Source organism: Callithrix jacchus, chromosome 2 (genome assembly GCF_049354715.1).
Source record: "Callithrix jacchus isolate 240 chromosome 2, calJac240_pri, whole genome shotgun sequence".
Lineage (NCBI taxonomy): Eukaryota > Metazoa > Chordata > Mammalia > Primates > Cebidae > Callithrix > Callithrix jacchus.
Window position 1 is genome coordinate 115,199,699 of NC_133503.1, and position 27,581 is coordinate 115,227,279.

General features: G+C 38.2%; 1 protein-coding gene across 1 annotated transcript in view; it reads right to left on the reverse strand.

Moving 5' to 3' along the window:
• FAM81B (family with sequence similarity 81 member B) overlaps positions 1-27,581 on the reverse strand; it is a 72,883-nt gene that overhangs the window by 38,252 nt on the left and 7,050 nt on the right. Inside the window, exons 2-4 of the mRNA XM_035291898.3 lie at positions 25,438-25,600; positions 22,482-22,546; positions 3,202-3,445 (exon numbers count right to left, since the gene is read on the reverse strand). Coding sequence (XP_035147789.3) covers positions 3,202-3,445; positions 22,482-22,546; positions 25,438-25,600 — 472 coding nt within the window. The remainder of the gene's footprint in view (positions 1-3,201; positions 3,446-22,481; positions 22,547-25,437; positions 25,601-27,581) is intronic.

Genomic DNA, 27,581 nt, shown 5'->3' on the forward strand with positions numbered 1-27,581 from the left:
TGGTCGCAAACTCTTGGCCTCAAGCAGTTCTCCCCACTCAGCTTCCAAAACCACTGTGCAGGTGTGAGCCACAGCACTCAGCCAAAATTGTTACTTTAGAACAGTCACTTAAAAAAGTGGATTCAACACTTTTTCACTAAGAAGAAGAAAATTTTATTTCTGTTCTATGAGGTTAGAGAACTTAAAGTAATACATTTCAATTCTGGCATAGATAAAGTGAAAAAAGCACTGAGAGAATGCTGATGAAAGTGTAAATTAGTATAAACTTTATGGCAACATGTATCAATAGCTTTCACGGTATTCATACCTTAGTAATTCCGCTTCCAAGAATAGATATGATGGAAATAATCCAAATGCAGATACATATTTATGCACAAAGATATTTCTTTTTAAAATTATTTTTATTTTGAGAGAGGGTCTCACTCCATCACCCAGGCTGGAGTGCAGTGGCATGATCATAGCTCACTGCAGTCTTGACTCCTGGGCTCAGGTAATCCTCCCACCTCAACCTCCCAAGGAGCTGTGTCTATAGGTGTACACTACCACACCCAACTAATTATTTATTTTTTCTTGTAGAGACAGGGTCTCACTATGTTACTTACCCAGGCTGGTCTAGAACTCTTGGGCTCAATTGATCCTACTGCCTCAGCCCTCCAAAGTGATATTTTGACATTAGGAGAATAATTAAATAAATAATGGTGTATGCACCATGCAAAGAGGTTTTAATGAGATATGATAGAGTTTAGGATGAATGTTATAATAAAAATCATGCTTACAAACGTAGTCTCAGTCTCCTAAATGGAATACTTGGAAGGACTAGAGGGAGATTCATTTCAGTATTTGTAGAGATCACCATTTGGTGGTAGAATTGTGAGATAATTTTTCCCCAAGTTTAAATTTTTTTCCTGAACTTTCAAAATAATTATGATGAACAAGTATTGCTTTTGTAAGTTGAGGAGAAAACCCATAGTAAAACAATGTTATACATAAAATTTTCTTTGAGTTAAAAATAAATTAATTTTAAAACTTGTAATCAACTGCCTCCTTTAAAAAAAAGGAATCATTTGATTTTTAAAAAGAAATAAGCACTTTAACTGATGCAATTGTGGTAGATTAAAAAAAAAAAAACCATTTCTTTTAAGGACCTGTGTTAAGCTTTAGCTCACACTTGAATTGATTTGGTTAGCCAACTTGCAAATGGGCTGACTTGGTTAATGAGGTTAGCTTCTTTTAACATACTTAAATAGCATCCATTTCTCTATAAAGTGCTTACAGTTATTTACTAAAGTTAGCCCAAACAGTTTCTTCTTCATAATGTAACTATGTTATCTACAGCCTTTAATATATTTTCTAGTTCAGTTTTCCATACACTCAAACCAGTCCTTTTCATTTCCCCATATATGCCAAACCCTTAACAGGATTGTAGGTATTTTGAGGTTTTTGTCTTTGTCTTTTATTTTAGAAAATGTTTTGGATTTTTTTTTTCCTTTTTCAGAGAGCTAATCTAAGATACCCACTATTATAAGAAAATAAACTGTTAATAAGATTTCTAGAGGTTTGGAGACTTTCTTCTTATTGCTAATAGTGTTTTACTGGGGTATATTGACATGTATTGAATGAACAAGTCAAAGTGTACATCTGGGCGGATCTTGACCCAATGTAGTGTAATCAACTATATAACAATCCAGATCAAAATATAGAATATTCTTAGAAACAGTTCGATGTTTCTAAGAATGTTGTTGGCTTTTCCAATTAGCAGGAAGTTTCAACTCCTAAATTGGAATCTTACTTTAGCACTATGCTATACTTACTTAATTTTCTAGTTATTTCAAAAGGCACAGGGCTTCTTGCCTCTTGTCACTTTCATGATACTTCATTAGGCATGGAAATACTTCTAATTACCTTTTGAGTGGCATTGACCTTTGAGGCATTGGGGTCGATTCAAAATGGGCTAAATACCAATAAATGCCTTTTAAAAGTTCACTGAGAGTTTTTTAAACTTTTTACACTGCCTCAGATGTATAATCGGGTCTGCTAAACCCTGCAGATAAAAAATAAATTAATAATTTTAGTCAAATCCAGTATTCTCCCTGATAGTAGAAAAAGACAAGTATTGTGAGGGCACTGTGGTCAATTCTCATGATAACGCTGCAAGTTTTGGGTCAGTTTCCTAAAGTATATTCTCTGCAGCCCTTGCATGAAAGTTGTTAACCCATATTAATCACATACGTTCGCACCTTAACAACTCTGAAAGACCTGTTGCACAAGCATGTTTATCTTGATTTAGACAAAGAATTTTCTTTTTTGATGAGAAACTCTATTTTTACTTTAATGTCTTAAAAATCAATTATTTATTCACCCATCTATTTAAGAAATATTTAGGGTGCTAGCTACAATAGTGCTGTTGTCTGGTCTGGGATATGGGATTTAGCATGAAGAAAATAAACCCTTTGCCTTTATAGAGATTATATCTTATAAAGAGAAAACAAACAAATCAAATATAGACCACGGTAGTTTGCAATGAGTGCTATGTGACAAAAAAATAAAGCAGGCTTTAAGATAGACTGAAACCATGTGGGGAGTGGTGCTATTTTATAAAATGTCAAGCAAGTCTTCTCTTATAAGGTAGTATTTGAACAGAGAACTGAAGGAATAAAGGACATTGCATAGGAATATCTAGGGGAAGATGATCCAGCCAGAGTGAATTATGAGTGCAAAGGCCCCAAGTCCAGAGCGTGTTTGGAATGCCCTCGGAACAGCTGGGAGGTCAGTGTGGCCAGAGTGAAGGAAAGAACGGTAGAAGATGGGGCCAGAGAAATTACTGGCCTCAGATTGCACTGGCTATTCGATGGAACATTACCAACATGCATCATGACAACCTCTATTTGAAATTATTACATTAGTAGAATCTTGGAGATTTATGCTAACATAAGCACCTTAGCACAATGTCTGATATAATGGCTTTGTTGTCACAAAATAAATATACAGTAAATATTTCTCGAATAGATGTTCCTTCTACTTTTTGGTATATATGAGCAGCTGAAAAATTGAACTGTTTCCCTCAGGCCACTAAAATGTAATTATCTAAACTTAAGCAACAGTGATGTTTCTGCACTTGAAAAATGACACTGATGGTTAATAATCTTTATCAAGCAATGCTACCAAAATACAATAACTAAATAAGTAAAAACAGAGAACTACCTCAATGTTTTGGCTGAGTTTTTTGACGATGCTGGTGATGGTCTGGATGTGGCTTTCCAGTAATTTCCTGGCGAGCAATTCTTCTTTCTGAAAGCCATGGGCCCCCTGTAGACAAGCAGAGATGTCCTCCTTGATGCGGAAGGCTTGTTCAAGGAGGAAAGCTACAGTACGCTCCTGGTTGTTCAGTCTATCTTCTAGCTGACCTCTCTGGGCGTTTGAAATGTGAGGAAGAAAAGGATGACTCCTGATCAGAAAAAGGAAAAGAAAGCACCGGGGGCATTACAAGAATGAGCTGGAGGAGCCGGGAACCAGAACTAGAATCCTTACTTCTGCTCTTTTATTTTTTGCCCTGTGAGAAGTTTGATAGGACTTTAAACACTTGCCATGGTTAGAATTTGGTGAATGTCTCATCCGAGAAGCAGATGTACTTTTCATGCTTTAAGCCAATTGGTGGTAGTTAGGGGGATTCATGAAAGAAGGTGTTAGAAGACTTCTTCCAAGACTGACGTCTTTATATACCCCTTATTAAAATTCTACTTTAATCTAGAAAAAAATTAAGTTTTTATAACTGTAAAGATGCAACAGTGACTGTGACAGTTTTCCAAGGTGTGAGTTCTGGAATAGCAGTCAGGAGGATAGGCTACCACAAAAGAGTTCTATCATCAAATACATTTAGAAAACCTTGCATATGTCTCTCCCTTGGAGATTCACATTGTGCATTTTCATATTGTCTAACAAAATTATTCTAATTTTATAGATAGGGGAAGTAGTTCATGAATGGCACCAATCATAACCAAGAAGACATAATCCCAAACACTGAAATTCCTGAAGTCTAAAATCCCTTGACTGCATTAAGGAATACCTAGAACCTGGTAAAGCAGTGTATCTGTGAGGGTGTTTCCAGAGGAGATTAGTGTGTGAGTCTGAGTGCACTATGCAAGAAGGATCTGTCCTCAATGTTCTGAGTGTTTTGAAAATCACAGAATAAAAACATAGGTGAAAAATTAAAAAAAAAGTCCCCTGCCAAATGATTCAATCATGTATGACTTCTGCCCCTTCACACATAGTGTCATGCTTGCCTTCCCAAAACACTCTTCATCAGAGAATAAAAAGAATTCCACAAGCTGAGCAACCTTCTGAACCAGACACTTGCTGATATAGAGGTTCCTCCAGTGTTCCGAAACTCACTGAATGGTGAAATATTCTTAGTTAGGGATTTGACTGTCAAAGAAGACAGACTTCCTATATTTGCCACTAAATCTAACATACACAAACTAGTGCATGCTTTACTTTGGCTGAAGAATGGCACTTTCAAAATTGTCCCCATATTTCTTATCAACTATATACAATTCATGAAATATTCTTGAACTTACGCTTGTTTATATGTTAATGACTGGAAAAAGTAAAGCACTTTATAAACACTTATTTGAAGATTTGGTGGACTTTGCGGAAGAAAATGGATTTCAGTAGAATCCCCAAACCATAACAGATTTGGAATTAGTTCCCATCAAGGCTTCTAAATGTGAATCTCAAGGTGTCATCAGTAAAATTTGTTTTTGTCATTCAGCCCAAGGCATTTGGTGAAAAATTGAGACAAGTGAATTGGCCACCCCATATGGTTTAAAAATACTTCCTTTGTTTGCATGGAATTCCTCCCAGCTAATGACATTTTAGGAGATTTTAATGAATTAAAGCCACATTTGCCTGAAGAAGCCAGCAAAGTTACCAACTGGTTCAAATATAATTATGCACATAGTAAGATAAGAAGACACACAATAATGTGACTATTTGATGATCAGTATTGCTTCTGCATATGAGTGCATGTGGAATGAATTTCTGTGTACCCAAAACAGCATAGAAAAATTATGCAAAGATGGAAATATTTAATAGGGAATGCTTATGTTGGTGTATATTGAATCATAGAAGAATTTCAAAAAGAGCAGTGCTATGTCAAAAATGAATGAAATATGAACATGTTCTCTAAGGAAAGCCATGTCTTAAAAGAAAAAAACTAGCAATTTATTGCCATGCAAGACTTCAAAATATGAATGTGAAAGTTGGCCAGCTCTATGGACTACCTCCATACAATTATTCATAATGTAGCCCTGTAATACACCTTTTCAAATGTTGAATTTTCTTTCTGGTTTTCCCCCACTATTTTAAATGTCAGCATTATTATTACTTTTCACAATTTGCTATATATGTATTTCATCATCACATCATTTGCAATATTGCAGTATAAATTATATAAAGACTTTTAGAAAGTTCTAATTTGTTTCATGCATTTTTTGCAAATTTGACTCCACAAAAGTGCATCATCACAACAATGACTTTGTGTAAAAGCTTCGTGTATGTAAAAATGTTGAAACTTTCCCAATAAGTGAAGAGATGTCTTTTTTGTACATCTGCATTTGTGAAACATAAAATTTCTCAAGATCTCAGCTCTTTGGGCAATTGCATATGCCGTGGTGACTCACTGAAGTTTTTGATCAGTCTCATGAAAAGACTTAGATTATCTGTCATTGTATTTCAGATGTCTACAGTTATAAAGTGTGCACAATTACCATCATAGTGTTGTGTATTTATACATTTTGAATTTTGACTTATTTATGAATACGGTTCATCTGCTCATAACATTATACTCATGTGCCTGTTGTTGGTATACCCATGTGTTCATTCTTGTAAAAATGCAGATGTTACTATTGCCTATTTTATTGTGTAAAGTGGCCTGTGAAATGTTCTGTCATGTTTTCATATGACAGAAAACAAGTAAATCAAATAAATCTCCTTTTATAAATGTAAATAAATGTCTTTTAAATTATTTTTTTCCAGAATTATATTTTGGGAATTTTGATCTTTTGAGATTTCAACACTTTAATTATGGCATTCAGGATTGTGTTTTTTGGGAGTATCATCAATCCCATTAATGGGATAATTAACTGGTCCTAGGTCATCCAAAGCCTATGTGCTAAAACACTTGGTTATATAGTTCCCAAATACAGGTCATTTCCAAAGGCCTCTGTGCACTGATTTCTGATCGCATACCAAGTCACATTTTGTATACATGAACATGGCAACATTCCTTCAAATCTATGTAACTGAGTTAGAAGTTTACTTTAAATTTGTCTGCAATGCTATTAAGTTTCTTGGGGATTTCTTATTATCCTATGACCCAGTAGAAGGGGCTGTGGGTTTTCTCTCTTCAATCTTACCTGCTTAGTACATTGAACTTCAGCACGAGTTTTTATTTGAAGAAATGTTTCAATGTCCCAGAACTGTTTATTTGGCAGAGCCAGGATTAGATCTAGGTCTCCTGTAACTTAGCCTAGGATGTCTTCCATGTTGCTACCTCTGAATGGTAGTAACATATGTTGTGAATATCGCTGGGAAGAGAAGTCAGCTTTAAAAGGAAAAGGGGACTTGGCCTTTGTTAGGGCCTGGGAATAAAATGATGAACAAGATAGATAAAGCCCTTGCCTTCTTGAAAATATGTATTTGTATCTATATACTTAAGTAGATGTATGGATGTATAGTATATATCTTTCAAAATGATGACTGTTACGTATGCTGGATCATAAGAAGCCTAGGCCAAATAATTCATGCTTACTCTCATTGCATGAGCCAAAATAACTATTTGCTTTAGTCCAATAGTGACGAATTTTCTTGGAAGTGAAAATGTCCTTAGGATAGCAGATTTTAGGACCAGATTGTGAACACTAGCATTTTCTGGACTGCAAGTTTCAGCTGGGGTTGTGTTTAGCTGTGTTTATCAGAAACCCAAAGAGAGTGACTTAAACAAGTAGGGTTTATTCGGCTCTTGTAACAGGAAGTCGAGAGGTAGATGGACCCAGGGCCAGAGCAGCTGGCCAAGGAAGTCATTGGGTGCCCAGCTCCTTCTGGCTTCCTGGCCCACTCATAGTGTGTGACATTTACCCTCAGGTCTCAAGCTTGTTGTTCCACCTTGAAGTATTGTGTCCCTGTACCAGATAGAAAAGACAGAAGGGAAAAAAAAAAAGTGTGCATCCATTGAGTTTGTCCCCACCCATCCTTTTAAAAATCAAGATAGCCTTTCTAAAAGATGCACCGTGACACTTTTTTTTGTATTTCATTGGCTGAAGCTATGTTGTATGGCCACCTCTTATACCGTCATTTGTTTTTTTGAACTAGGTACATTGTAGCCTTAAACAAAATTGGGACTTTTATTAGCAAAGAGGAAGGAGAAAATGTGTACAGGATTGACTACTGGTGGTATTTGCCACATGCAATTTTTCTCCTTTTTATTTTTATTTTATTTGCCATTGCAACTTTCTCCAATTTGATATCAAGTATCTCTGGCAAAGGAATTTTAAAAATAAGAAGTTTGTTTCTTCCCTGTTGGTTGTTTGCTGTCTGAGGATTAATCTGCAACTAAGTTTCTTTGGACAGTCACAGAAGCTGGCTAAAGTTGGCGGCAGTTATCATTATTATGACCCTAGTGATGGATGGTTGGTCACAAGGATCAGTGTGTGCCGACAGCAAGGCATTAACTGCCAATGAAGGTCCACAGAAACCAGTTGGCTCATAAAGGAAGAAGAGGGGCTCATTCTATGCAGATAAAGAAAATATAGAAATATATTACTTCTTTCTAATTTAGTAGCTCAATTTTATCTTTACAAAACTGCCCAAAAGAAATGTAATGCAAACCTTATAGACAATTTTAAACTCTAATAGCCACATTAAGAAACATTTTTTAAAAACCAATGACAGGCCAGGCATGGTGTCTCAGCACCTGTAATCCCAGCACTTTGGGAGGCTGAGGTGGGCCAATCACTTGAGGTCAGGAATTCGAGACCAGCCTGGCCAAAATGATGAAACCCCATCTCTACTAAAAATACAAAAATTAGCCAGACATATTCCCACATGCCTGTAGTTCCAGCCACTTGGGAGGCTGAGGCACAAGAATGGTTTGAACCTGCTAGGTGGAAGTTGCAATGAGCCAAGATTGACATACTGCACTGCAGCCTGGGCGACAGAGTGAGACTCCATCTCAAAAAAACAAAAACGGATGACATTAATTTTAGCAATATAATTTATTTAACCCATTATATAAAAAATGTCATTAAAACATGTAATTAATGTGAACTTTTTAATGGAATATGTTACATTCTTTTTAAAAATGAGTCTTTGAAGTCCAGTGTGTATTGTACACCCCTCAATTTGGACAGGCCACATTTTAAGTGCTCAACAGGCACATGTGGCCCATGGCTACTGTTTGGGATAACATAATTCTAGAAACTGAGAATTAGAAAGAGGGAAGAAAACATCACTGAGCAATCAAAAGTATTACCACCTCGTCCATACGCTACTCCTGCACTTTACGAGCAGTTATAGCTAATATCTTTGAGCATTTAATATAAGCCAGACTTTGTAGCTAGCACTTTAAATGATTCATCTATTGAATCTTCATGATAACATAAAGGATCTATTAATATTACCCCATTTTTTACGATAATGAAACTGAGCCTTGAAAAGTCTGAATAACTTGTCCGATTTTACCCGGCTAACAGTGGTGGACCGGTATTCAAGCCTAAGCGGCCTGGAGTTCACACTACATTACATGCAGAGAAGTGGTCCCCTCCAAACTCCGCCTCCAAATCACCGTTGGAATGTGCTTCCTATTCAATTTACCCGCTATTTTGATAAGACAAGTGGGATGATTTCTGGATGCATATAAATGTAATACCTGATACTTCTATGTTGAGGAGAGGGCTGCCTACTAATGGCTCAAAGAAATCACAGATTAAAGGCAAAGATGAACACAAGAGTCAGAAGTTCAAGGAAAAGTAAACAAAGTAAGTCAAAAAGCGGGAAAAGACAAAGGCCAGGGCTATTTCATGTAAGAGGAAAGAAACATAAAAATCCTGATAGCCCCTCTTGGAATTAGTATATTACTCTTTCCCTTCACAGATCAGCTTCTTGAAGAAGCAAGCAAGCTAGTTTTGCTGTGCCTTTCTGTATTTGTGGTTTGCTCCTCACCCTATGATATTCAGATTCCCCGTCCCTCTCCCTCTCCCTATCCCTCTCCCTCTCCTTCTCCCTCTGCCTTTCCATCTCTCTCTCTCTCTCTCTCTCTCCCTCCTTCTCTTCTCTTTCTTTCTCTTTCCCCGCCCTCATTCATTTTGGTGGAAGCCAACTGTCATATTGAATAGCCCTATGGAGAGGTCCATCTGGTGAGAAACTGAAAAGTCCTGGCAATAGCCAGCAAGAGTCTGGGGTGTCCTACCAAGAGCTATATGAGTGAACCATCCTAGAATTCCTGATCCTGAGAAACTGTAAGATAAATATTTGCTGTTCTATGCTGCTGAGTTTTGGGATACTTTGCTACACTGCAATAGATAACTAACAGTACAGTAAGGTACATGAAAAAATGAGGAAAGTCTGAGACTCAGGTGGTGATCTTGGACATAAAGAGGGAGGATAGATGTTACTGATATTATGAACCTAGAAGTTATAGAACTTTGAGACAGATTGGAAATGATCCTGAAGGAGGGAGAGATTCTGATATTTTGGGTTTGAGCTAAATGTATGATGCCACTCTTCATCAAGACTGAAAATTCAAACAAAAAAGAGTTAGGTTTAGGGGGAAGAAAAGAAATTTGAGATTTTGTATATGGTATCCATATGGAGATACCCCTTGAACAGTCTGAAATGTGTCTGAAGTTACAGATTTGGATGTTATTAGAGACATAAATGGTGGTCGAAGACTTGGATGAAGAAAATGAGATTACCTGAGCTGGCGTGTGTGTGTGTGTGTGTGTGTGTGTGTGTGTGTGTGTGTGTGTAAGTAATAGAGAACAGGCATTTTTAGAATCATTTAGGTAGCTTTCAAAAGGAAGAGTCATACCACCTCTGCCCGCTTTGGCCCCTTCCACATCCCAGTACTTCAACTGTCTTGTGGGATGGGGGCTTAGGACATGAGAAATGATGGGGGGTTCTGTGGGACTCACGGAGCGGACTTTGGTCCCATGGAAAATATTGCCATCCTCCAGGCCCAGGGGTCCTGTTGTCTCTGCAGAGCCAGCCAGCACACCTCTGCTTGTCTCTGGCTGGGTCTTCAGAGGACTCACTCAGCTTCAGCCTCCTGGGAAAATGAAGCTTTCAACAAGGGACACAGAACTGAGGGTTAGCTAGAACATAAGAGCTAAAGTAAATTGGCCCCAGAGGGATATGACAGCTCATGTGAGACAAAGTGCAGAAAGAAAGGAAATGAGTTATGCAGTTATTCAGAGGTTAAAAAAAATCCTGGGCTGACTCTGGTTTTGACAAAAATGTTGAATTAATGTGGCTTCCCATCCTCTCTCTCCCATAAAATCCTGGAGGACTTGGAGAAAGTGAAAAACCCCTAGGGCAGTGGGGGTATTTTAAGCTGGTGCATGTGTGGGTGATGCTGTGGATGCCGTGATGTGCCACCCAGCTCCCTGTTCAAGAAGGAAGGACTTATCCCCCCACTGTTGGGAGTGCTGCCAGCTGGCAGATCTCAGCTGTTGGCTTTCTCTGGGAACTGCCTTGGTGAAGGGTGTTACCTTGTCAAGGTCATGCCCACTTTCTGGGGCAGCTTCATTCAGTGATTGGACAGTGTGTAGGTATAAAGGCCTAGCATGCTCACTCTAACACCGAACAACTTTGAAGGGCTGTCGCAGCTCCAGAACTTCCTGTCAAGTTAGCTGAAGTCTTCATAAGCTCAACTACTAGAGCCATGGTACCTAATATATATAAAATCCGTATGTAACTAATTGAAGTTAGTTGGCTCAACTAACTTTATATAGTTCAACTATTCCTTCTGCCCAATTCCACTCCTTTCCCTTCCTTTCCACAGGTGTTGATCCCAGTGTGCTCTGCAATAAGCCTTCTATTTACCAATCTCTATCTCAGAGTCTATTCCCTGGGCAACCCAACCTGAGTCAGATGGCTGCATTAGCCTGGGGCAAGAGACAGCTTGGCAGGGCTGTGGGAGGATAAAATGGGGAAGAGGAACAACGTAAGTCTGCTCTTCTTCTCTATTGCCTTGGGACCAGTTGCTCTGACTCATGTGAAATGTCAAACTGTTCTAGGTGTCCTCTAAAGAAAGATCAGGCAGGGCAGAGGGCCTGAGTTGGTAGGGAGTGGGAGAAGTAATAATAACCACAAACTTGGGAAACAACTGACTTTGGGGAGTTGTTGCCACATTGTTCCACTTCTAAATGCCTCCAGGGTGGGAAAGCAACTGCCCTCCTAAACCTGCTTCTTCCTGGGAAGCAAAAGGTGAAGACCTGACAGGAGAAGTTATCTTGTGGAACCCGAAGTAGTTTTCTGGTGCCTGGGGCTCATCCCTACCCCACTGCTGGACTCACTGGAGCTAATAAGCCTCAATTGGAGAGCAGGGTCTGTCTGAAGTGCCCAGGGGAAAGTGAGTTTAAAGGCCTTTTGAAGCCTTTAAACTAACTAACAGGACTTTTGAGGAGCACAGCCTTTTCAAAAGTAATTAACCTACAAATAACCTGCTAGATTATGGATTTCCACAGAAGAAAAATATTAAAATGTACACAGAAATTTTTAAAGGCTAATAAACATATTAAGAGAGAAGACAACAGAAGGTATTAGTAAAATAAGAAAAACGAGAAAACATAAAAAGTAAACAAGTAAACATTAGGTATGGAAAGTATAATTTAAATAAAAAATAAAAGATGGGATAAATATAATAGGGGAAATAGCTAAAGAATGAATTAGTGATTTGGAAGACCAGATTGAGGAAATTTACCAGACAAAACAAGGAATAGTCACACAACTTGGAGATGTCAGGGTCACAATTTGAAACTCATGGATTCTGAAATCAAATGTTAACATTAACTCCCACATTTTCTCATCATTCCAACAATAAGCAGGGGACACTAATGCTACTCATGTGACCTAATAGGGTAGCTGCAGAAGTAACACTCAGAAGTGTTCTTAAGCACCAAATGCACTGTTTCCTTAGTTCTTTCTCTGTTTTTTTTAGACAGAATCTCACTCTAATCTATTACCAGGCTGGAGTGCAGTGGCATGATTTTGACTCACCGCAACCTCCATCTCCCAGGTTCAAGCAATTCTCCTGCCTCAGCCTCCCGAGTAACTAGGACTACAGGTATGCACCACCACACCCAGCTAATTTTTGTGTTTTTAGTAGAGACAGCATTTCACCATGTTGGCCAGGATGGTCACAAAATCTTCCTGCCTTAGCTTCCCAAAGTGCTGGGATTACACACATGAGCTACTGTGCCCAGCCAGTTCTTTCTTCCTTTCTTGATCCTGGCCACCATTATCTCTTCCACTTTTGCCTCCTAACAAACAGTACATCCTCCATACAGCAGCTAGAGTGGTCTTTCTAAAGTGTAAATGGTACTACTTAAAAGCCTCCTATGGCTTATCCATTCTCTTAGAATAAAATCCTATCTCTCTCCCTTCTAACTTCATCTCCTCCCACTCTTCCCTCCATTTATCTCATTCAACCACATAGGCACTTTCTAACTTGTTCTGCACAGTCCCCCAACACCGAGAACAGTGCATGGCACCTAGTAAGTGGTCAATAAATATTTCTTGATTGACAGACCGATTTCTCCACCTAGACTGTTCCCTTAAGGCTCAGTTGTTGGAAAACTAGACCAAAAAAAAAAAAAAGACTCTATAAAGTCACAGCTTGTTGGAGCCTCAAGACATAGTTTACTCTCTTGAGCAATATGAAATAGTCTCAGCCTAGGTGAGATTCTTCTTTTCTTTTTCTTTTTCAAATTGAATTTTTTATTAAAATGGTAGTTGTTTTTGTAACATGTGCACACACACTCGCACACTCAGTGAGATTCTTCTTTTCTATCACCTGTAAATTTGAAGAGCAAAGAAAACTTTGCCAAGTGGTTTTGTTAGTCAGATTCCATTTCCCACTCATTTGGTTCAAAAATGTTCTTCTGGAAAATCACCAAATGGTACCTACCATATATAAAATTCATTTCTCTAAAACCCCCACCATGCTGACAGTGCTACCCTGGATTGGATGTATGAGTCAGAGGCAAAAGGGAAGAAGACGCCAGGCTCTGCTGAAGGTGACACATAGCCTAGTGGTGGACTGCAGATTTGCTCATTATTTTCTTGGAGCCAGTGATGCTTTATGGCCTCTAGACAATCTACAGCCCACATTTTCCAGCAAAGCTATTTGATCTCTTAGTTTTCAGTTCTGTACAGATACTGTACTTATACATTATGCTGCATTTCCCACAAAATTCAGAAATTGTTTTCTCCTAGATGTTCTCAGTATGGCAGATACTGTTGTTACCCTCCCAAGAGCCACCCCCAACTTCTGCCTGACTTGGTTCATCCTTCCTGTCCCCCAAGTCCTTCTGAGGGGGCAAACTAATCGTGATGATTCCATTCTTGTGGATTGAGATGCAATTGGTTATGGTAAGAGCATGTGAAGCAATTCTGGCTCATGAGATGCAAAGAGAAGCCTGCTATGGGGCTTCTGGGTAAAGTGTCTTTGCCTTCAAGAAGGGATACACAAGAAGAAACTTTCCTCTTCTTTGCTGAATGTTGTCCTGTCTGTGCATGATGCTTGGAACTACCAAAGCAATCTTGTGTTCATGAGGAAAAACGAAAAGGCAGGAAGAAAGGATAAAAAAACACCTGGCTTCTTAATTATGTTCTGAAGCTACTAAGTTTACTAAACTCTGGATTTTCTTTTGTTGTATTAGCTAATCAGTATTCTTACATTTAAACCATTTTTGGTTAGTGCTTCTATTACGTGCAGCTGAAAGCACTGTATCTGTATCTAGTCACTAACCAATAAATATGTCATTTAAAATAAAGATATATTAAGTGTTTACTAAATATTTACTCTAGTTCATATACAATATTTACTCTAGTCCACACCTGTAATACTACATATTTATATACAATGGCTCTGTCCCTCAAGGCACTTAGATTAATACAGTATTTATCATACTTAAATTGGTATCACAGGGGAGGGTGACTGAGGGAAGTTGTTAAAATACAGATTACTGCACGCTAACACAGACCTACTGAATCACAATTTTAGGGTAGGTGGAGAGAGTAAGAATATGCATTTTAAGCAAGGACATAGGTGATTCTAATGTACCCTAAAGACTAAACACCACTGATTGGTTTAAGATTGGTCATGTGAATCAGTGAATAATATAAGGCAGGATATATAATGAAGTGCTGAAGTAGTGAAATATGTAATCTGAGCTTGCAAATTCTGTTGACATAAGCAGCTTGGCAGGTTGGAAAGCGAGATAGACTGAAGGCAACACAGGCTCTGGCACTTACCAACCAAGCGTTCTAATTGCTTCATCTGCAAACAGGGAAAACAAGGCCTATTTTGCTGTGTGGTTGTAAGTTCTGAGACAATATGTAAGAAGTACACAGTAGCAGGAGTGGGGCAGCAGTGAAACCAATCCCATACAGCTGTATGTCTGGGGTTAGGAGGGTCCCAGTGCCTCACTCTTGTGGGGTGAGGTGCTATTGGCTAGTGCCAAGATTGTATCCAGAAAGGGCAATGAGGGGGCACACCAAGCTAGCAGGTCTGTCGTCCTGTCAGGACTGATTTCAATGTTGTGGCTACTTGGTCCATTGAAGGAAGCCTCTTAGGAGGCTGGCACCTACTGCTATGCAAAGCTATTTGCCTGCAACCATGGAGACATGAAGCGGCAGGCAGATGCTGGACTGTAGTTATTTCTTTTCCTTAATTTTTAAAGTTTATATTACAAATTTATTTTATATGTAAGTGGAGAACTTTCCTTTTAGAAATTTCTTTTCAAGCCTGGGATTTACTATTAACTGGAGTCTTATTATTACTGCTAATTCCTAACCTTTAATGAAGCACGGAATGGTGGCTCTGTTTGGTTTTATTTACATGATTCCTGCAAGATCAACAGAGAGCTTGTATTTTTTCCCTATTTGCATTGCCACAAGGACAGAGAATATTGTTTTCCAATTGACCTTTCTACATTAACTGTGGAAGAACAAACACAGGAGCATGTCTCAATTTTCTAAGAGAGATTCCTTACAATGCCATTATTCAAATCATTAGGTATTCCTAAGGGTTAAAAACAGAGGCATTTCCCTACTAGTAAGATGTAAATTTAAGAACCTCACTGCTTTCTTAGTATGTTCTGTATGTCAGTGGGACCTATAACTAGATTTAACTATAAAAGGAAAGAAATAACTGAATATTCCAGACTACTGCAGATGGAGTCACTAATCACAGGAGGAAAAATTCCTAGGGGGCCTTTTCGGAAAGAGATTTGGGCTTCACTTAGATCATTGATTATGTAGCTGACAACTGAATCTGAACAGATTTTCCACAAACTCTGAGTTCTATTTTTCTGTAATTCGGTGTGACTTACACCAGCTGTGCTGTAGCTGGCAGACCAGCCGGTACATGGAGCCTCTCACTTCCCTGCCTGTTCTGTTCTTGTGAATAGAGCCCTAAATTTACTGTGGAGATTCTGATAACCATTTTGGCAACCTGTAATACTCAGACATCAAATTAGAAAATTTAAACCCTTTTCTAGAACACAAAAAGGCATACTGAAGAAAAATTTCAACATTTTTATGAGATCTAATATATGACTTGTTAGTCTGAGTGCAGAGTCCCACACACACAAAAATCTAAAGTGAAATCTCAGAGAATATATTGATGCCTCACAAAAATAATCTGTGAGTGTGTGTGGGGAGTGATGAAATAGAAAAAAACATTTTCTATAGTAGCTGTGTTGCTTGTTTATAACCATCCTGGCAGATGGATGTTTGTAGCCGGAGAAGCCTCCATTGCTGAGTTTTAGGTAGGGCTGAATGCTCTGGGGGGTGAGGCAGGCAATTTGAGTTCTGGTGAGCCCTGTCCAGGAGAAAATACACCAGGCCAAGAGGCTGGGCCAGCGCAGAGCACCAGGAAGGGCCCAAAAAGAGACAACTCCATTTAGTGGCACAGTTCAGAAGAGACTGGAGAAAGAACGAGTTGTGATTCTTTTCCAATGAAAAGTGATGAGCTCTATGAGACAGGCTGCTCATGTTTGGTAGAATTTTTAAATAAGATTGCAGAATGAGTATTGTGCCTGGTATGATTGGTTTTCCTTCACGTGGTGGCATCGAGGTTGACAGTTTCCACATAAAGTCCCTCTGTCAGTGAGGGCAGGGTGGATGTTTGGGTCATACTTACAGGTAAAGCATATGCAAACTGCAGTAGCCAATTGTTTTGATGATGTTGGGAGCTCCTGTAGCATTTTGGCCCTCTTGAGATACCTTCCCATATTAACTAGCTCTCTGGGGGTAGGGGTGGGGGAGTGTTTAATGTGAGTATCCAGGGGAAAGAATTCTGTACTCAGAGTCAGAAGACCTGGGTTCAAGTTCTATCTCTGCCACATGCTACCTTCAACTTCTCAGAGGTTGCCCAGAAGAGGGCTCCCTTTCTGTCCTGTGGAGAGAATGACTCCTGACCCTCCCACCTGGCTGAGGAGATCAAGTTAAAGGATGCGTACCTGAAATACTTTGCAATGCCTTATAAATATGTCTTGTACAGTGTCATACATGTGTGTTCTTATAATTATTTATAATTATTAAATGCTGTTATGGATTGAACTGTGTTCCCCAAAAAGAAATGTGGAAGTCTTAAAGCTCAATATCTCAGTATGTGACCTTATTTGGAAACAGGGTCTTGCAGATATAATTAGTTAAGGTGAGGTCCTACTGGAGGAGGGGGGCCCATAATCCAGCATGGCTGGTGTCGATGTGAACATGGCTGTGTGTATGTGTGTATATTTGTGAAGACGACTGTATGTATGTATGCATATATGTGTGTCTATGTATATATGTGTGTATGTGAAGATTGGCGGTATGTATGTATATGTGTGTATGAATGTGAAGATGGCTGTATGTGTGTATGTATATATGTATGTGTGTGTGAAGATGGCTACATGCGTGTGTATGTATGTATGTGTGTACATATGGGTGTATGTATGTATATGAAGATGGCTACATATATGTATGTGTATGCATTTATGTGTGTTTATATGTGTATGTGTGTGCATGCACGCATGTGTGTTTGTGTGTATATATATATGTATGTATGTGTGTGTGTGTTTGTGTGCATGTATGTATGTATATATGTGAAGATGGCTGAATGAAGACAGAATCAGAGAGACACCATGTGAAGATGGAGGCAGAGATTGGAGTGGCACATCTACAAGCCAAGGAGTGCCAGGGACTCCCAGCAGTCACCAAATGTTAGGCGGAAGACAAAGAACAGATTCCCCTCGGAGCCCTCAGAAGGAACCAATTCTGCTGGCACTTTGATTTTGGACTTCCAACCTCCAGAATTGTGAGGTCACACATTTCTATTGTTTAAAGCCACCCAGTTTGTGGCAGGGAGTTCCTAGCCCAGAAGAAATGTAGGGAATTTATTCCAACACTATCTTATTTCTATTTAGTGCTTATAGTCAAGGTATCATTTTCATTGCATTCCTGCCACTACCCTGTGGCATAAATAAAATTGGTCTCTACTTAGGAGGAAACCAGCTTGGCAGCTCTCAGTAACACAGCAGGGAAACATTTTAACCTCTCCCCTTCTCTTTTATCACAGCAGCTTTGCTTAGGCTAGTTAGTGGCTCTTCCTGTTACATTTGCACTTTTCTCAGAGGAGAAAGGTATGTCTTTCCCTCAGCTTCTTAATATGTAACTTGCTGCCAATATCATGTAATTTTTCACCAATTCACCTTTCCTGCCTGGCTTACACCTCTTCTTGGAGTCCTAAGGGTCTTCTCAGAGGCCCAGAGTTTGGAAAGGGCTCCCTCTCTGCTCTGGAGAACTAAGATCCGCATCAGCCCGACCTCAGTGGAGTTCTCACACTTGAGCAGAAGGTCTCAAATGGGGCAAGAATCTAGACAACCTCCTGAGAGGGACTAAACATCATTTGGGCAGCCCCTGCCCTCACTAACTGGGGGTCACCACGGGTAATGTCCAATTTCTGTGACTGTGTCCACTCACAGCAGAGCCTTGCCCATCACAGGTGGGCGGGGGGCATGAAAAGAGAAAGAGAGAGAGTAAAAGACTGCACTGTGGCTGACAGCAGTGCCATCCAACCTCACATGATCTATCCATAGAAAGTTCTACCAACAGAGTTTTGTCTTCTTTTCTCATGTATTGTAATGTGAAATATCTGTCTTCATCATGTAGCAACAAAAGCAATGCATCACAGAATAATAAAATGTCTGCCATGGTGCTAAGAAAAAGCTTGAAAATGAATTTTTTCAGACCCTGAATTCCATATTCCACTCAAGAAGGGAAGTCATTAATCATTTATTATTTTGCCCATTTGACTTGCTGAAAGTTTTATGTATCCAAATTTTAAATACAGTTCTTTGGCTGTCAGCCAGACCCCCATCTTCACAAAATGTACTCGAGATAATTCCTGAGATAGATATTGGCTGTAGCCCAGCCTGGAAAACTCCCCAATATAAAACCTTATTTCCTTGGTCTCCTTTTTGTTCAGGAAAGTTGGAACTGGCTCCACGGGCAGCAAAAACTCAGGATTCATTCTCTCCAGAGACTGTCAAACAGAATCCCAGATGCTATCATAGTTCAAATTTATATTTTCCTCCTTTTCACTCCAGCCATCCTTGCCCGCTTTCTGTTCCTGTGACCATAAAACTGTTCCTGCCTTAGAAAGTTTGCTCTTCCCCCAGATGTTCTCATGGCCAAATTCCTCACTTCCTGGTCTTTTCTCAAATGCCAACTTCTTAATGAGCCTACTCCGGTTAGCTATCTAATAATTCATTTCTCTCCTTCCTGCTAGAATGGCTCCAAACGCATTATAAGATAGCTCCCCGAGGGAGCTTCTTGTCAAATTATTTTCACATTTGAGAATCTTTGTCTGTCTTGTTCACAGGTGTCTCTTCAAGTGCCTAGCATGTTCTTGGCACATAGCACATGCTTAATAAATATATATTAAGTAAGTAAAAGGTGACAACCAGTTTTTGAAGATCAAAGAATTATAAGAATGAAAGAGACCTTAGAAAATATTTTTTTCCATGGGGAAAAACTTCCCCCACCCCCAGGAGAGTCAGTTAAAGAAAAGAAAGATACTTATGGGCAGAATTTATTTTCCATTAAAAATTAAATCCCATGGCAGAATAATGTACATTCCTAAAGCTTAACCACTTACTTTATTTCATAGGAGAATGTTGATGAGAAATTGCAGGCAGAGTTGAGAAGTAGCAGGTGCTCATCACTGATCACTCGAACCCCCCCACCCCATTTTATAGCACAGGCAGATACTGCCAGGGAAGAAATTTTCTTTTTCTTAAGGTCATATAGCTGTTTAGAGGCAAATTCAAGAGTGCCTGAGGTGCCCTGGTCTCCATTTAGTGCTCCTTCCACGACTGCAGCAGCAGAAGAATCAGAAAAAAAAAGCTCTAGGTACTTTTCTGCTCAGTTAAATGAGCATTGGATACACTGTAATAAAATTAGTGGATGTCTGCTCATTGTGAATCAATGAACACATGTGGAAATCAGAATTATTTGTTACCTTTAACAGAATGTTACCATAATTGTCCTATCAAAGACTGCAAGCATCCCTTCTCACCCTGTCCCATGGATTATTATGACCTAACATTTATCAAGTACTAATAATGCTTGGATGCTGCTCCAGCTGTCTGAGGCAGGAAGGGCTTTGTAAAAACACACCCTATCTGCCTGTCTCTTAAACGTGCATGTCTCTAGCACTAGCTTTTTCATTGGCTGGGAATTACCTCTTTTGTTCCTGGATTTTTACTTTCTGTGTTGTTATACTTTGCTGACAGTATTACTTGTAAATATACCCATATAGGTTTTAAGACCAAACCTCTGAAAACCTGTAATACATATTCAGCCCATTTAATGAGTTGATAATGACCCTTACTTAAGTACTCTTCATGTCAATCCACTTGTTGTCACCCAATGAAAACTTGAGTTGAAGGGTGAGGTTTTTTATTTCATGTATTTATGTATTTATTTAGACATGGAGTTTCACTCTGTCACCCAAGCAGGAGTGCAGTGATGTGATCTCCATTCACTGCAACCTCCACCTCCCGAGTTTAAGTGATTCTCCTGCCTCAGCCTCCGGAGTAGCTGGGATTACAGGTGTGTGTTACCACACTTGGTTAATTTTTGCATTTTTAGTAGAGACGGGGTTTCACCATCTTGGCCAGGTTGGTCTTGAACTTCTGATCTCAGGTGATCTGCCCACCTCGGCCTCCCAAAGTGCTGGGATTATAGATGTGAGCCACTGTGCCCAGCCAGTGAAGTTATTTTAAAAACCATTGCTCTTTATTTTAATTTTATTGGATTAAACACATCAATTCAAAATGTCCACAGTGATTACCGAAATGCCCAAATGCGATTTTGCTTTTCCAGTTAATCAGCTGCTTTAAGCAGAGCTCTAATGATTCAGTTGTTCTACCGTTATTCTCCATTAAGTCTGTCAAATATAGTTCATCAAGTACACCATGATAAACTACTGGAGGGGTATCAAAAATCATAAGGTCGTAGAGTGCCTGCCTTTAGGAAGTTTGCAGCCTCTTCTGAGAGATGAGAAGAGAAAGACCAGAAGAGAATTAACAATGTGAGGTCATAAATAGAAAGTTCTAGATATATAGTTTAGATAGTAAGAGAAGGGATAAGAGAGAGATCAAGGTGGAAATAAATGTTAGAGTCAAGTAATCTTTATCATGCTTTTGCTTTGCATTACAGACTATTCTTTCCTCTTTGTCTTCATTTTAATTTATCTGAAAGCCAAGAAATCTAAAAAGTTTATCTTAGAATGCTTTAGTTTATTACCATTTTCCAGGAATTTATTTTCTCATCTCCTGGAATGTAGGTCACCAGTTTGAGCTAAAGAAATCCACGTGTGTTTGTAATAGAATTTGACAGATCAGAAGAATGACTTTTATTTTCCATTTGTCATGTAGAGAGTCAGGTAGGGACAAGTTTCCCATTTCTCCTTGGAAGATGAGGGTAGCTAATATATTTATTTATAATAATTATTTTTGTGCATACTACATTCATTGTCCTCAACTCAGAAAATAATGTCATCTATCCAAATATTGCATTTTTTAAACATTTAAAACATATTTTCCCCATGCTTGGTTTAATTTTTTTCTAAATTCTAGACTCATAGTTATATAAACAAATACAAGTCATGGGGAACATGAAAAAAGGGGCTGAGATGCTGTGATTGAACTGTTTGGAATGTACTAAATTTCACTGGCCAAGGGACAGGGGAATTCTTGTGGAAAAAATGAAGTAAAAATTAGTGAAGATATTTTATCATCTTAATTGTTAAAGATAATTTTTTTAAAAAATCAAAGTTTAATATGTATTCAGATTTTTCTCTTCAAATAAGCTCATTTCATTCATTTGGCCATTTTTTTCTTCTTTAGTCATGATTATTAAAATCAGAATTATTTCAAAGCTTCAGTAAATTCTATGAAGTTTCTAGTCCAACTTCTTTGTTTTTTAAATGAAAAAACTAAAGCTCAGAGACTTTATGGGACTGACTAACATCACACAGCAAAGTAGTAGAAGGACTGAGACTAAATCCCCAGTGCCCTGAAAACGTGAATGGCAGCATTAGACCAAATCCTGCTTTGACATATAGAATAGAAAACAACTCAAATTGATATGCATTGCCTCTGCAATGCCACCTTCATCAACTGGCATTCTCGGGTATTTTTGACAATGTGCACGTGTTAATAGTGTGTTACTCTATTTCCAAGTGCCCAGAGTTGTTTCTCTGCAGTACACCTTTCCTGGGTGAACTCCAGGTATGGCACTGTAAACAGCAGAAACATTTTCTGGTGATTAATGAAATACATTTCAACATTTCCTGAGTTTTTATCATGAAATGTTAACAGGTTTACTTGAAGTCATGTTAGCTATATATGTTTGATATTGTCGCAATACAAAATATGTTGCATTGCTTTTCATGTAAATCTATGGGAACCTATAGAGGTAATTTAAAGAAAAGATAGTTAAATCGGCGTGTTCTGTCAATCAGAAAGGAGCAGGGTCAGGAGGTTTGTCTTTCTGACACGATTTTGTCTCTTCTGAACGCAGAGAACTTAAAGGTCTCTTTCAGGCACATTAGTCTCTGACTGAATAATTAAATGCAGGGTTTTTTTCGTGTGAAATTTGTCACAGTTATGCAGTTAATAGTTAAAACTAGTTGTAATTTACACACTTACTTGTCAACATATTCAACTAGATCTGCAGAATTCTTGCTTGACATTTTGGCTGGAGATAGTCTTACCTAAAACAAACGTTACAGATTCAGAATATATCATCCGTTTCTTTACAGATTACTTTTATCCAATTTATCTTTAAAGTATTTTAATTTTAAACAAAATATATACCATCGACCAGATAATCAGCCCAGTTAATCTTACGCATGCCCCCTTTGTATTGCTAATGACTAAAACCAAAATTAAGTTCTGTGGAGATACTAGAGAGTTGTATTTCATAGATTTGGTATCAGTCAAGAAACCCTTTCTGGAAAAGCCAAAGCCATAAATTATTCTTAGATAATCTTTAAATGAAATATCTAATGATTATTGACTCAGTTACTAAACATGTCTTCACAGAGTGAATGATTCCTAACATTGTGATTTCTAAGGAGAGACACCTCATTTTCAAAATCAAACCTCTAAACTAGAAAACAAACCTGTCCAAGTACCTGGATATCAGATTATTATTTAGAGCACAGTCATATACATAATTTACTAACATTAAGTATAGCTGGTCACATGTACATTTAACTGATAACTTCTAATTCAATAAAATGCTACTACTAGAAAATTCTATTTTCCTGAAAGTTGATAATTTGCAGCATTTTTATGACAGGAAATAAGATACCCAATGTACTCACTGTTTTGCGTATCCCCAAAATGCCTTAAATTCTAATATTCTTTTAAGTTTAAAAAATAAGACAGATTGATCCTAATTTTAATAGCCTATTGCTGAACTGGAGCCAATATGGAGAATATGAGTGGTATTCCACCTCAGTTAAAAACTTTAACAAAATGTATTCCTAGGATATTTTTTCCTGCTTTATGTTACTGTGTACTGTAACGGTGGGCAGCATAGGCTAAGACTCACATACAGAAAGCATTCCTTTTTCAAATGCCCAAGGAATTACTACTTCTTAAGTTCTAAGAAACTTAATTGGATACTTCCATCCTCCAAAAACACTTAAAGAAAAAATGTTAAGTTCATTATCAAGGACACTAATAAAGAATGCCTGACTGTCTCTCCTGACCCAGCCCTCTTGGTGGTGGGCAGGCAGCACAAGCTGGAGGCTTCTGTGAGCCCTGGGGAGAGAGCTTTACCCTCCCCCCATTACTGAATGGGGTCTGCAATGGGTCTGATGCTGCTAAGCTACATCTTACCCTAGAGAATGGATCTACAGATTCACTGGGTACTCAGGTACCCACATTATGGAAACGGTCCTAAGTCTCAGAGGTCCTGATGCCTTCTGCCATGGGGCATTTTCACTCCTGTTTCCCACTGGAACAGTACTGGGTTCTGAGACCCTCACCCACTTCATTGTCAGTTCTTTCCTGGCCACCTTTCCACTGCTCCCTCTGGTCTGTGGGGGGGTCTATTTCTGGTATTTCCTCAGCAACCAGATTGGTACTTCCTTATAGGTTTGCAAACAGTAGCCCTCTCCAAGTATTTGTGGAATTAAAGTGTAAGACGAATACTGTGTCTAAAGGCACTAACTCCTTTCTCCTTCTGGAGTGTAACAATTAAATTTATGTTTTATTTTTACTTTATTGATTTTTAAGTCTTATTTGAAAGACCATAAGTAGCATCTTCTTAAAAGCACACCTACAACACACACTTTTTAAGTGACAAATGTTAAGCCCAACAATGGAGGAATATTGGAAAAATATAAAATGGTTAAAGATACAGAATAAAATCCTCACTTGTAGTTTTGCTACCTAGAACAAGAGCCATTAATGTTGGCTTTTGGTGCATATTTTTAATTGTAATTTTTAGGGTTTAATTTAAATACTGTCTTTTAATCTAAGACAGTATTTATATTTTATATCTTTGCTAATTAAGCATAGGAGTTCTGTTTTGTCCTCATTCCTACAAACTAGCATGTTATTATATTTAAAAATTGTCTCACAATCAAACAACTTGATGGCTACTATGGGAATTTTTTTCTCATGTATCAGTTTTTATTCATTTCATAATAATACTTTAATATGTTATAGCTTTTTGGTTTTATGTGCTACAAAATACTTTTTTGTATATGACATAATTTTATTTGACATGATGCCTTACAAAGTGGTATCATTACCTTTACATTAGTGTAAGGATGACATTAGTTACCTTAAGTAGCTGAAACCCTTACTATGGAAAGAAATAAAGATGATTATTTTTTATAGGTGAAGATTTTCAGGATCAGAGAAGTACTGGACTTACCCAAGATCATATAGATGATGATGATAATCATACAATAGACCTTCCTACTTACTTGTTAAGCACTTACTTAAGTGACTCATTCAAACCCACAATAACTTTGCATGATAAGCCTAATGCACCCATTTTACAGAAAAAGAAACAGAGAGGTTAAGTAATCATTCCAAAGTCCCACAGCTCGTATGTGGTACAGCCTATATAATACCTACTGAAAATCAATGTTTCATATTGTGCTAGTTCTTTATGTAACATGACACGGCATCTGCCTCTTGTTATATAAATTACAAGGTGTTAAGAGAAGTACAAAAACAGTCTAAAAACACTGTTTACTTTAAAAAATATTCTTTTTAGCTAATGGAGAAATATCACAAATTCTAAGGAATATTCTATTTAGCTATACTGTTTTTATGTTAGAGATAAAGTCTGCACCTTGAGTTTATCATGGTTCCTTTTGAATCTACATAAAAATACATCATGATTAACTCAAAACATTTTTGCCCCATGTATTAAAAATCAGTCTAATTAATGAATTTGTAAATTGAGGCCATTTTTCTTTTCAGCTGTGTTGTCAGCAGTCATTTTGCCAAGACAGAACAAACAGGAAATGTGTGAGAACTAATCTTCCAGGACTTCTTAAACTCTCTAAGCACTCTAAGCTTTAGAAAAGCTGAGCAAAGTATTCTAATTTTAATGTGAAGATTGAAAAGTACTTGCTTTCTTTTCTTGGTCATTGGCTGAGCCAGGAAGAGGGCCATCAGGTTCATCTGGCTGTTCTTCCGCAGTCACAGTTGGAGAGGCACTTTTGTTTACATCCGTATCTAGGTAACCAGAATGCTGAATCAGGTCAGGATCTATGGCAAGTGCAATTTCTGCAGTGCTGTGAATTTTTTTTAATTGAGGGCAGTTTCTGTACATATGGCTTACCTTAAAGGGAAGCTTTCAATTTGTTTTACACTTCCCCTTCCTCTCTTACCCCAATTCTCCCCCATCCCCCCCATAACATCTATAGTTAGCTAGAAAAATATCTTTACAGATAATTCTATAAGACATTTAGAAACTTTGTTAAGATCAAACAACTCTAAAATAATAGAGAATAATTTTTTTTATTATACTTTAAGTTCTAGGATACATGTGCAGAATGTGCAGGTTTGTTACATAGGTATACACGTACCAAGGTGGTTTTCTGCGTCCATCAACCTGTCATCTACATTAGCTATTTTCTCCTAATGCTATCACTTCCCTAGCCTCCCACACCCTGTAGGCCCAGGTATGTGATGTTCCCTTTCCTGTGTCCATGTGTTCTCATTGTTCAACTCCCACTTATGAGTGAGAACATGCAGTGGTTGGTTTTCTGTTCCTGTGTTAGTTTGCTGAGAACAATGGTTTCCAGCTTCATCCATGTCCCTGCAAAGGACATGAACTCATCCTTTTTTATGGCTGCATAGTATTCCATGGCATATGTGTGCCACATTTTCTTTATCCAGTCTAACATAGATGGGCATTTGGGTTGCTTTCAAGTCTTTGCTATTGTGAACAGTGCCGCAGTAAACATATGTGTGCATGTGTCTTTACAGTGGAATGATTTATAATCCTTTGGATACATACCCAGTAATGGGATTGCTGGATCAAATGGTATTTCTGGTTCTAGATCTTCGAGGAATCACCACACTGTCACCCACAATGGCTGAACTAATTTACACTCCCACCAACTGTGTAAAAGTGTTCCTATTTCTCCACATCCTCTCCAGCATCTGTTGTTTCCTGACTTTTTAATGATCGCTATTCTAACTGGCCTGAGATGGCATCTCATTGTGGTTTTGATTTGCATTTCTCTAATGACCAGTGATGATTAGCTTTCTTCATGTTTGTTGACTGCATAAATGTCTTCTTTTGAGAAGTGTCTGTTCATATCCTTCATTTACTTTTTGATGGTGTTTCTTTTTCTCGTAAATTTGTTTAAGTTCTTACCCTATGGCACCAAAGAAGACCTTCTGAGGGTCTTCATTGGGATTTATTGTTTATATGTAAAAATAAATATAAGAAAAGTAGTGAAGTAGGAGAAATTTAGAGACCTTGAATAGTCCATAAGTATCTGAATTCATGATGCTTGATTTTTCACTTTATTTTTTGTTGATTTGATATTTTTGAAAAAAAATCTCTGTGATTTTTAAAATTTTTTCTCAGGAAGCCAGAGTACTAAGGAATCATAATTGCATCCTAACTAAGATCTTTCTGATTCTGGGGCATCTTCCCAAGGGTGACTTAGTAGCATTGTGACTGCAGGAAGGATCTGTGATGTCGATGTGGCTGGCCCTCACAATTAAAGTCATGAAGTCCCTGGGATTTAGAAGCTTTTAATATTTTCTGTAGTGCCCATCGTCATAAAAATCACTAAGCCCTTCACTTCTTTGTCTCATGGGGCAGGAAGTGGTCATTGTTAAACTGATATTTCATACTCTTCTCCGGATTTCATCTTCACAGTTTGAAAAGAGACCAGTTATCATCAAGCTACACAAAGAGGAAATGATATGCTGCAGTATTCCCAAATCTTTCTCTAAGTGTGTTAGGGAGCAAACTGACTCTTCTGGGCCACAAAGGGACTCTCACAGATAGTGCAACATTAATGAAAAAGGACATGGGTCAGAGTTTTAAAGAAATAAAAATACTGAACTTCACCTTTGTGGGAAAGATTTTGTTCAGTTACTTGGCCCAAAAGGAGTGGACTGTTTTAGCTCTAAAATGTCCGAATTTTAAAATTAGAATTTGCATGTTTGTTAATGCTACTTGGCCTTCATATATAGAAATGATGCTTTGGCTAAGTTATTGTCCACATTATGGTATCAGATTTGCTTTGTTTA